At 43.5% G+C, this 12,104-nt stretch overlaps 2 protein-coding genes across 3 annotated transcripts in view; both read right to left on the bottom strand.

Moving 5' to 3' along the window:
• dnajb12a (DnaJ heat shock protein family (Hsp40) member B12a) overlaps window positions 1-12,104 on the bottom strand; it is a 352,456-nt gene that overhangs the window by 209,919 nt on the left and 130,433 nt on the right. The gene's annotated exons all lie outside the window — the stretch shown is intronic.
• The window catches only part of spock2 (SPARC (osteonectin), cwcv and kazal like domains proteoglycan 2), a 91,970-nt gene that overhangs the window by 30,193 nt on the left and 49,673 nt on the right, over window positions 1-12,104 (bottom strand). For both annotated transcript variants that reach the window (XM_069885540.1, XM_069885541.1), the window contains exons 3-4: window positions 7,464-7,578; window positions 2,924-3,029 (exon numbers count right to left, since the gene is read on the bottom strand). In XM_069885540.1, the coding sequence (XP_069741641.1) occupies window positions 2,924-3,029; window positions 7,464-7,578 (221 nt within the window). The remainder of the gene's footprint in view (window positions 1-2,923; window positions 3,030-7,463; window positions 7,579-12,104) is intronic.

The raw sequence follows: 12,104 nt of genomic DNA, 5'->3' as shown, positions 1-12,104 counted from the left end.
CCCTCTCATTCTTCTAAATTCCAGCGAGTGTAGTCCACGACGACTCAATTGCTCTTCAAAGGTTAACCCCCTCATCTCTGGAATCAACCTGGTGAACCTCCTCTGTACGGCCTCCAAATATAGTACATCCTTCCTCAAGGAAGGAGACCAGAATTTAAAAGGATGTTGTCAGGACTTTAGGAACCGAGTTACAGGGAAAAGGTAAACAGACTTGAACTTTATTCTGCGGAGCACAGAAGAATGAGGGGAGATTTGATAGAGGTATACACAAAATTATGATGGGTTTAGATAGCAAGTAGGCTTTTTCCACTGAGGGTAGGTGAGATACCAATCAGAGGACATGAGTTAAGAGTTAAATGGGAGAAGTTTATTGGGGACATTAGGGGGAATTTCTTCACAGAGAGAGAGAGAGAGAGGTGGGGAGTATGGAATGAACAGGCTCAATTTTAATATTTCAGAAAAATCTGGACATTACATGGACAGGAGAGGTATGGACTAGGCAGAATAATAGTTCGGCACAGACTAGGAGGGCCGATGGGCCTGTTTTCTGTGCTGTAATGTTCTATGATTCTAAGAAGATGCCCCTATTGCACTGTCGATCACTGCCTTGTTAAACTTCTCGTCAAAGGTCAAAGATCCACTATTATGAGAGCAGGAATGGAGGATTACTCCCCATGTCCTGACCAATATTTTCTCGAACCAATTTTGCTAAAATAATCAGATCACTATCACTAGCATTAGGTGGACAGAATCACCCATTGCGTTTCCCTCTTTATCAAAGTGATTACACTTCAACACTACATCACTACACCCTGAATTTCATTAGAAAGCAGAGGAAGGGAACTGAAGGAAAAAAGGGGGGGATGCAGGAGAGAAATTCCTGGCACTACTTGAGAATGAGATTAAAAGCATGGGTTGCTTGAGGAGATTTAACAAGCCACAGAAGTGGATGATGCAGAAGTGGAGGGTTCAGTGATTGAGCAAGAAACAACCTGATATAATGGAATATATTAAAAATGATCATCACAAGCCTTTCTGTGATAAATGAGATTGACCAAAATATTTGCAATTAATTATAAATATAATTGCAAATATAGAATGAATATTAATGTGGCTGTGGTAATGACCAAGAAATTGACCACTTTTGGCTGTACTTGTTGGAATTTTGGAGAATGGGGGAGGGAGGGACGGGATCTCATTGAAACATTTCGAATGTTAAAAGGCGTGGAACAGAGTAGATGTAGAAAGGTTGTTTATCCTGAAGGGAGAGTCTAGGACAAGATGGCACTACTTCACGATTGAAGAGTGTCCACTTCGAAAAGAGATGCAGAGGAACTTCTTTACCCAGAGGGTGGTAAATCTGTGGAATTTGTTGTCACAGGCAGCCGTGGAGGCCAGGTCATTGGATATATTTAAGGGAGAGATTGATAGGTTCTTGATTAGCCAGGGCATCAAAGGTCATGATTAAATGACTTGATGGGCTGAATAGCCTAATCCTGCCCTATGTCTTCTGGTCTTGTATATCAGTCATAAAGCTATCAATATAACATATAATTTAAGTTTGTATGTTTGGATAGACTGACAAATGACCAGAGGTTGAACCAGCACAGAGGTTACAATGTTGGGTTATCCTTGTCATTGTTGATAAGCTCAACTCTTACACAAATAACTTGTTAGAATGGAATTCAATTAATCTGGTCATTTTTCCAACCTGATGTTCTGTGCAAACTTCACGTCAAGCGGTGACGTATTCTGAGGGAAGAACTTTTTTTTAGAAGGACTGAAGTGATAAAAGAAGGTGGTTCAAACTAGCTTCTCAAAGACAATCAGAGACAGTGGTCGTCTTGTAACCAGATCCCAAAAAATGAATTAAAAATCATTGAGAAATAAACAAGACTGGTTCACACCATGTAAAGATGATCCTTGCATTCTTTTCCCAGAGGAAGACTTCCTGTAATGTAGGAAGATATCACAGGGCATAGTCCAAGTCTCACATGACATCTGCCAAGGTTCACTTCCCGACTCTAACTCATGGAGGGAGAGGGAGAGAAAAGCTGAACAAAGAAAATGGCAGGGCAGGGAGGACATAAAATAGGGAGAAGAAAGGAGAAAAATGTAAAAGAAATGTTGGAATAACTCAGCCAGTCTCACAGCGTCTGGGGGAGGTAAAGATATATTACCCTAACAGATTTGCTGTATTGCATAAGAAGTTGGAGAAACATTAAATCAACTCTTATTGAATTTTGCATATTTAATCGCATAATGATTCTTCAGCTCAGGCCTGAAATGTCAGTAATACATCTTGACCTCCTATGGACGCTGCGAGATGTGCTGAGTTCCTCCAGCATTTCTGTGTGTCTTTACTACAATCACAGCATCTACAGATTTTCGTGTTTTCACAGGAGAAAGATGTGTCCAGTTCCCCAAATTGTAAAAGCTGGAGAAACTCACCAGGTCAAGCAGTGTCATATAACAAAGGTAAAAATGTCGGCAGGTGTCTGAACAAAAACGGTGGGGGGGGTGGTCGCAAAGGCAGGAGGTGATAGGTGGAGAAGGGAGGGAGGGTGGGAACAGCAGCGATCAAGGGGCAAGTAGCAAGGAAGGTTGTGGAAACATCTGGGTGAGGATGTGCTCATAAAGCTTGAGAGCAGCAGGGATTACAGATGGCGAGCAGTGAGAGAGAATCCCACAGAACTCCCTTTGGAGACTAAAGGAGAACATCTTCAGGGTGGGCATCCCTAGAAGAGATTTCGTAGAGTTGTGCAGTAGTCAGATATATATCACAGAAGTCTGCAGTCACCGTGGGTGCAGTAAAAACACAAAGCTGGAGAAACTCAGCAGGTGAAGCAGTGCCCTTTATGTAGCAAAGGTTTTTTGCTGCCCTTTTAAGCTGGGTGTTGCAGTTGCAGAAAAAGAGACCTACCTGAGAACTGTATGTGTGCCCATCTGATCCACAAATGGGGGACATTTGAACTGCCTTGCATGACTTGCAGGGACTCTCCACTTGCTCCATGGATGACTGCTTGATTCTAAAGCAAGCAGAGTTTGCAGTCAGAAACACACCAATAATACTGATTTTCAGAATATCCTTGCTTCACACAGGTCCATGCACTTTATATGGGTGGTAAAGAGCGCATTAGGATTCCTGTCTACACAGTGGATGGATAGGGACCACGACATAGGAACCCTTAATACTGTCCATTAGGGACAGTGATCAGTCTGTGCAATAGGGGTCCCTGAAGAGACAATGGAATCAGTTGATTTTGATGGAAAATGCACATCAAGTTAGGTCATGTTCATAAAGAAATTGTGGAAGGCAACTCACCAGGTATTCCAAAATGCTTTGAAGAGCCATGATGATTTTTTTGGGAGGTGTAGTGTAGGAAATGTATCAGCTAATTTTTTCACAGCAAACTTAGTTCATTGCAAAGTGATAACAATCCAACAATCTGTTAACAAGAGATACAGTTTGACCAGGACACACTCCATCATATCGGCCTCTGGATTCTAACTACAGGCAGTGTAACAAGGCTTTTCCTCATGTCACTCTTAATTCCATAGGAGCAGGATTAGGCCATTCGGCCCTTTGAGTCTGCTACCACCATTCCATCAGGATGATTTACTATCTTTTTGAACCCCTTTCTCTCGACTTTTCCCCATAACCCTTGATTCCCTTCCTGATTAAGAACATATCCACCTCTGCCTTAAATGTCCCCAATAACTTGGCCACAACAACAAATTCCACAAATTCATCTCCCTCTGGGAAAAGAAATGTCCCTCCCCATCTCTGCTCTACAGGGACATTTTTGTATTCTGAGGCTAAGCCCTTTGGTCCCAGACTCACCTACCACAGGAAACATCCTCTCCATATCCACACTGTACATGCCTTTTCAAAAGATTTCAATGAGTTTTTAAAATTTTTTTTAAAATTTAGACATTCAGCATGGTAACAGGCCTTTATGCCCATGAGTCCGTGCTGCCCAATTAATCTACACCCCCATTAGGTTTTGAAGAGTGGGAGGAAACCGGAGCCCCAAGGGAAAACACATGCAGAAATGAGAAGAATGTACAAACGCCTTTCAGGTGAGCGTGGTATTCGAACCCTGGTCTGCTCCCAGTCACTGGCACCGTAAAGGCTTTGTGCTCACCACTTCGCGAACCGTGCTGCCCTCATTCTTTGACACTCCAGCATGTACAATCCTAGAGCCTTCAAACACTCTTCATATGAAAACACTTTCACTTTGGATAATTTTTGAAAACCTCCTCTGGACCCTCTCCAATGCCCAAACATCCTTCCTTTCATATGGAGCCCAAAACTGATCACAATATTCCAGTATTCTGACCATTTCTTTTCATTTTATTTCTGTAATGTCTAGTCCTCCCCTATCCATTCTGCTCAGACCCCTCATCATATACTTTTTTTCTATCAGTTCTCCTTTCAGCCAAGTCTCTAAAGAAAACAGTCCCAGCCTTTCTGATCTATTCTTGTAATTGTAAACCCTCACCCCAACTTACAATTCTCGTAAATCTTTTCTGGATCCTCTCTCTAATGTCTTCACATCCTTCCTAATGTGGCAATTGGAACTGAACAAAATACTCCTGCTTAAGTTGCATCAGTGTCTTGTATAGATTCAGAATAACTCCCTAGCTACCCCAAGAACCTTTCAAGGGCATCCTCTGGAGGTCTGTTCCATTATCCTGGGAAGTAATGACAATGTACTTTCCTTTAGACCAGCACAATCTTAAGCAAACATTTAATGCTTTCCATATATTCAACTGTAACAAGACACTATGTGTGTGTGTGTATATATATATTTTAAAAAAAAAATAAATAAATAAATAAAAAATATATATATATATATATTATTGTCCCACAACACAGGCAGTACACTAATAATCTCAATGATCAATAGAATTTGCCTTTTAAAAGTATTCTGTTTGAGTATCTGGGATCAATTTTACATAATGATCATTATACAGATGCTGCTTGATATGACCAGAGGATTTAGACATACAGCACAGGGACAGGCCCTTTTGACCCACCAGCCTGCATCACCCAATTACACCCAAATGACCTACAACTCCCAGTGGGAGGAAAAATGAACCACCACAGGGAGAACGGACCAACTCCTGACAGACAATGCCGGATTCCATCCCAGGTCACTGGCGCAGTAACAGTATTGCGCTAACCCAGCCGCCCAGTTCCCCCAGCAGATCTTTTTTTTTACTCCAATTCCTGCATTCCAGCCTCAAGTTCCTCCCTTCTGACCAAGACAGTGCACATTTTCATCACTCCGGCAGTAAACCTTTGTCAATGTGTTGTGAATTTAGTCTACACCTTAAACCCCTGAGATCAAGATTTATCATTTTCATTGAATCCAACCCAGACTGAATGGATGAAGCCTCTCCATGGCTGTTGAGGGGCTGTGGTAGCACATACAACCTTTCCTCCAAATAAACTGTATTCACAGTGAATCATTTATTTAAAAAAAATCCATTCAGTCTTTTAACATTTTGTGTCTTATCCATATACTGGGTGTAGCTGGCAGCACGTGTTGTATGTCCAAAAGCAAATGTACAATGTTACATTCGTTCTCTATTTAAGCATTACTGTGACACCTTGTTATTACTCACCCCCCACCCTTTATTGTTTGAGGAGCTTCCCCTCAGTCTCAGCTCCTCAATGTTCAGTAACAGAGGGGCTGTAGACCAGCCATTCTCAATGGGGGTTATATGGCCCCTCTGGAAGCCACAGCACATTTAAAGGGGCTGTAGGCTGAAATTAGTTTTTATGATTTGGGTATGTGGGTTCGTGGGCATAGCGGTTAGCGCAATTCCTTTACAGCACCAACGACCGGGACTGGGGTTCGAATCCCGGTAAGGAGTTTGTATTTTCTCCCAGTATCTGAGTGGGTTTTCTCTGGGGGCTCCAGTTTCCTCCCATCATTCAAAATGTACCGGGAGATTGCAGGTTAATTGGACGTAAGTTTGGTAGCACGGACTCTTGGGCCAAAATAGCCTGTTACTGAGGTGTATGTCTACATTTTCTTTTAATGTAGTCGGTAGGAGAGAAGTACGGAAGAAACCAAAGAAACTTGACTGCTTCACAGGGAAGTGGGCCCAGAAGCTTTGAGCAGAGTCCTAAGGGGACCATCGCCAATAGATGTTTGAGAATGGTTGCTCTAGACTGTGATCCTTCCCCACAGTGCCCTCCCATTAGCTGCACCAAGCCTCAGAGATTCCATCAGCAAGTTCTCCTGTAGCCTGATATGTCCCAGTCAACATTAGCATTCCCAAACGGACTCCTTATGCTGAAAAACCAACAGGTTTCAGGCAGACCAAAGGGCGTCTTTTTCCGAGTTGATGATCTTCCAGCAGTTCTGCACATCATGAGTCCTAGGGAACAGCCCGAAGAATAGAAAATCCTCAGTCATGTTGCTGCTAGGTATGAACCGTGACAAGGACCCTTGCATCCTTCTCCACGCATTCTTAGAAGTGGTCAGATACACAAGGGTGATGGCAAGTCGATGGTTGATAAGTTTGTATCTGATGTAGTTCGTGGGTTAAATGCTTAGTTCAATGGGCCAAATTTCTCTCTCTGAAACATTCTATCAGTTTTTACAGTAGGAAAAACATTCAGGCTTCAAGTTACATCCAATGAGCTCCAAGCACTAGCATCCAGGATATGATCCTCTTGAACAAATGTTATTAACAGAAGCAGCTATCATTATTGAGATATTGTCATTATTGATCAGATGAATGGTTTGTCTGTATATACTCACACATACTGAATGTCCTATAATCAAAGTGTTTACGTTATTAGTAAGTTGTATGTTATCATTTTGTGTGTCATGATCACACATGTGTGTGTGTGTGTGTGTGTGTGTGTGTGTGTGTGTGTATGTGTGTGTGTGTTCAGCTCCAATATTTAATTATCTGTATTAAATTTAAACCTACAGCATGGTAATGGCCACATGAGCCCAAATACCCAAATTAACCTACAACCTCCGTGCATTTTGAAGGGTGGGAGGAAACCAGAGCACTCTGAGGAAACGCACACAGACACGGGGAAAATGTCCAAACCTTTTACAACTGCGCAGGATTTGCATGATTAAGTGTTGCGCTAACCGCTACACTAACCATGCCATAAGTCTGTATTTTAAAACGAGAATATGTTTGTGTAAGTGGTTCTTGTGTTAAGTGAAAGTCAAATCAACTGCAGATGCTGGAAATTGAGAACAAAAATGCTAGAAGTACTCAGCAGATTAGATTGTCTCTACTGGACAAGAAACAGAGTTAATGCTTCTTCAGAAAGCCTGGTGAGAGACCTCTGACCTGAAACAGTGTGTGTGTGTGTGTGTGTCTCTCTCTCAGCCCACAGACATGGCCTGGGCTGCAGAGTATTTCTGCATTTTCTGTCGTTGTTTCTTGTGCTATGTGGCCTGCCCCACACCACAACCGACCTGTTCTGCAGTTTCTTGCGGCTGATGCACATGGCCCTCTGTTGTCCCTGGGAGATGCAAATTTTGTGTCGACTGCACTTCACCTTCTGACATGGGTCCTTGGTGGGATCCAATGCTGTGGAGGGAATCACACGGTGGTTACTTCCAGGTGAGAGCAGAAGGACATTTCTTTCCTCATCTGCAGTTGATGAAACTTTGCTTCTAAAGATGCAAATACCCAAACCCATGCTCTCTTCCAGTCGTCCTCGGTCAGCTTGCTCTCATACCGAGGAAATTATAAACCTCCTACACTCACCCGATCCCAATCTCATGGTGAGCACCAACAGAGTAGAGTCGCCGTGGGGTCACTAGGGTTGGTGTCACCCAGTGCGGTAATTCATGGTCTCACCTCCCCCCACCTCCCGTACCAGACCATACAGAATCCTGAGTAATGTTTTTTGTGCTAATGTAACTCATAAATTGTAATCCCGTATATCACTGAATGTAACGGCAATGATAGTGAGATAAGCAGCTAGCAAAATTAAAATTACATCTTTAAATTATAATATCATACTACTTCATTCCCAAAAAATATATTAATATGGGTTTGCAAATACTAATGGCCACAATATTGTTGCTAAAACACCAGAAAATTTGATAAAAGCAGCGACTATAAAAACACCAGCAGCAACAAAAACAACAGCGCTTGCTTGTAGCGCGTGCAGACAGAACCACATGATTTGAAGCATCGTTGTCATTGGGTAATAATGACAGCTCTGACCGGAGCACATTAGAAGGTTCAAAAAGTAAATGAGCATCAAGTTCTAGCCTTCTAGGTCTATTGTAACATGTAAACTTTTGAAAAAATGTTTTTGTTGTTTCAACTAAGTACAGGGATATTTTTATAAAAAATAATAAATTTCTGCTGAAACATTGCATAAAAATGTAATAGACAGTCATTTTGGTGTCACCCCAACTGATGGTGTCATCTGCTGTGGTCTGCACCCCCCCTAGTGATGCCAGTGCGGAGTCGTTGATAAAGTTTGGGAGAAATCATTGAGTGTGGGCAGCCATAGATTCTGAGATGGATTCTTGCCTCTGGTCCCCAGCGTGAGAATCACGTGTGGGTGCACACATTTGTCCGTGAAGACTTCCCACTAAAGTCCGAGACGTAAAAATGAGTGCAATTATGAACCAGGCGCTTCAACATGCGTCCTTGCCATTGACCTTGTCCTCCAGTCACAACTTAATTTCAACACAATACTCTGTTGGTATGTGTGCGACCTTGAGTTTGGGTGACGCAGATCATTCAAGGATGTCCCCAGGATCCTATTAGTTTTCATAAATTCCTGGCAATACTGGTGGAAACTCATGAGTTCTGAGATCAAGTGTAGTCTTACATCCCCAATAATCATAGACACCTTTATTTTGCAATTCACATATGCCATATGTCCTATTTTTGACCTCTGCAAGATCCCCATTATCAAAGAGAGAATTTGTCCTTCAGGCAAATCTCATTTCCTGTGCTATCTTCCTCCTCTGCAGACTTGCTTTGCCTCTCCTCCTCTGACCTACCAAATCTTCTTGAGAGCACAGATTTTTGGAAATGGATCCATAAGGCGGGAGCCTGGCAAAATTGCCAGCACAGTCAAGGCTTAGTTGCTTCAGGAGTCTAAATTTAAATGGCTATCTTGAATTGCAAAACCGGTATCTACGAAAACTGGAATGTGACTCTACGCTTTGATGCTCTCAGGGACTCACTGGGTTTGAGAGAGCTTTGCCAGCCATTTATGAAAACTGATAGGATCTTGAGAGATCCTTGAATGATCTGAGTCACTCAAAAACAAGGCTGCACAAGGAACAAAAACAAGGAAGCCTGTGGTCTGCATCAAAGGCGTTGCCAGGGAGTTTCCGAGTGTGACTGTTGAAACACCCTCAGACATTAATATGGCTTGTACCACTGGGCCCTGTGGAATGCATGATGGTGGTGGACCTTGGGTGCTCATTTAAGGATATGGCATATTTTGTTTTTCCATCCTCTCTTTCCACTCTGATCTTCAGTTCCAAAAATCCCCCATCCTCTATCTCATACTGATCTTCTCTTTCCTCCCCATTCAACCACTCTCTCTCTCTCTCTCATCATTCCTGTCTACACCTTTCACTGTCCTCTCCTCCGACCGATGTCCTGCTTTGATCCTATTTCATTCCCCTGCCCCGCCACCATCTCCTGGTCAGCCATAGCTGGTAGCTGACAGCAGGAAGCATGCATCAAGGTGCAGATGAGTTCATGAGGGATTTAGATGTTCTCCATTTGTACAGCAGGATTATGCTTTCTCATTATAGCAGAGAAGGAGGCCATTCAACCCACCATCCATTCTGGGTCTCTGAAGACCTAACCCATCTGCCCATTCCCCTGTAGCCTCTCAATTTATTCTCTCCCATGCACATCAAGCAGCCTTTAGTTTGTGCGTCATCCACCTACATTAAGGGTTAATCCACAATTATGATGGAGAGGAAATTGGAGCACGTGGGATGTTAAGGGGGAAATGTGCAAACTCCATTGATGCACCAGAGGTTGGGTCAAACGTGGGTCTCTGGAGCAATGTGCTGACACTACCATGCTCCAATAGATTTCAGATTTATTGTCAGAGTACATACATGACATCACATACAACCTTAAGATTATTTTTCAAAGAACTGTAAATAGATAACAAATGTAAACAGACTGTGCAATACACAGGGAATAAAAAAGAAAATCAATAAAGTACACAAGTAGAGTCCTTAAATGAGCCCCTGATAAAGTTTGTCATTGAGGAGTCTAATGGTGGAGGGGTAGCAGTTGTTCCTGAACCTGGTGGTGTGAGTCTTGTGGCATCTACATCTCTTTCCTGATGGCAGCAGCGAGAGCAGTGTGTGCTGGGTGGTGAGGGTCTTTGATGACTGCTGCTAATCAATGACTGTAGTGTTCCCTGTAGATGTATTTAAAAGTGGGGAGGGTTTTGCCTGTGATGTCCTGGGATGTGTTCACTACCTTTTGGAGGGCTTTACACTCTGGAGTATTGGTGTTTCTATACCAGACCGTGATGCAGCCAGTCAGCACACTTTCCACCACACCTCAGTAGAAATTTGTTTCTGGTGTCATACAAAACCTCCACAAACTCCTGGTAATGGAGCTTCATGAACTTGGAACACCTCAGGCAGATCTGATGTAGGTTCACCTAAATCCTTCCCTCTCACACCCCTGCTGTTCTATCCCTACTTTTTGATTGTTCTTTGCTCCTTCTCCCTTCTGCTACCCCTCCCTCTTTCCCTTTTGTTCCCACTCATCCTCCCCTTACCTCTGCAGTCTTTCTTTACACCAGTCTTGCCCTCAATAGCCCCCTTCACACTGGCAAACCAATAAATAGGAGAGGAAATGACCCTTGTTGCAATACCGGGTGAGCCATTCACAACTGGATATTAAATTCCCTAGTTCACATTGATATCGTGGATCTAAGGGGGGCAGGGGGTCCCAACCTCCAGCGGTGATGTCCTGAGTGGCATATTACGTACTCGCAGGGCAGTGAAATCGTAGGGGAATAAAGCACATATGAGCACAATGTATTAAAAACCATGGGAAAATCTACCGCAGTGAGCTTCAGACGGCTCAAACTTAGTACAAACCCACAGACCAACTTGTCATTATTCCCTAAACAAGAGAGTATAACAACTATTTACATAGCATTACATTGTATTAGGTATTGTAAGTTATCGTGAGATGATTTAAAGCACAGGTACGCACTGTCAGCTCCACGGGCGACCCTGTGAAATATAACTGCATTGCGCTGGGTGGGTCACGTCTCCAGAATGGAGGACCATCGCCTTCCCAAGATCGTGTTATATGGCGAGCTCTCCACTGGCCACCGAGACAGAGGTGCACCAAAGAAGAGGTACAAGGACTGCTTAAAGAAATCTCTTGGTGCCTGCCACATTGACCACCGCCAGTGGGCTGATATCACCTCCAACCGTGCATCTTGGCGCCTCACAGTTCGGCGGGCAGCAACCTCCTTTGAAGAAGACCGCAGAGCCCACCTCACTGACAAAAGACAAAGGAGGAAAAACCCAACACCCAACCCCAACCAACCAATTTTTCCCTGCAACCGCTGCGACCGTGTCTGCCTGTCCCGCATCGGACTTGTCAGCCACAAACGAGCCTGCAGCTGACGTGGACATTTACCCCCTCCATAAATCTTCGTCCGCGAAGCCAAGCCAAAGAGAAAAAAAAGATATTAAACAACCAGAGTGACGCGCACACACACAGGCACTAACATCGTTGCTGAAACCCAGTAGAGCAGGCTGGCTGTTCACACTGCAGCCAAGTCAACTCTGAGTCAACTTAGCCAGGCTCTGATACAATGCCCTATCAAGTATCAGAGCCCAGTTGATTTTTATCCCCCTGCCCAGTCGGGAGAGTTCACACTGCCAAGCAACTCACTAAATACTCTCTAAATTGCCCAGTTCAGCCCATGTTATTTGGCAGTGTGAAAGGGGCGAATAATACGACTCCCAATGTCTCTCCCTCAAAGACCCCCAGTTACCCACTTGGGGCTTTGAGTTCTGACATCGAATCAATGACTGACTCTGCTCAACTGATGAACTATTTATTTTACGTTTGCGTTTACA

Source organism: Narcine bancroftii, chromosome 6 (genome assembly GCF_036971445.1).
Source record: "Narcine bancroftii isolate sNarBan1 chromosome 6, sNarBan1.hap1, whole genome shotgun sequence".
NCBI classification, from domain to species: Eukaryota; Metazoa; Chordata; class Chondrichthyes; order Torpediniformes; family Narcinidae; genus Narcine; species Narcine bancroftii.
The sequence above is the reverse complement of the archived record's forward strand: the minus strand, read 5'-3'. Positions and strand labels throughout refer to the sequence as shown.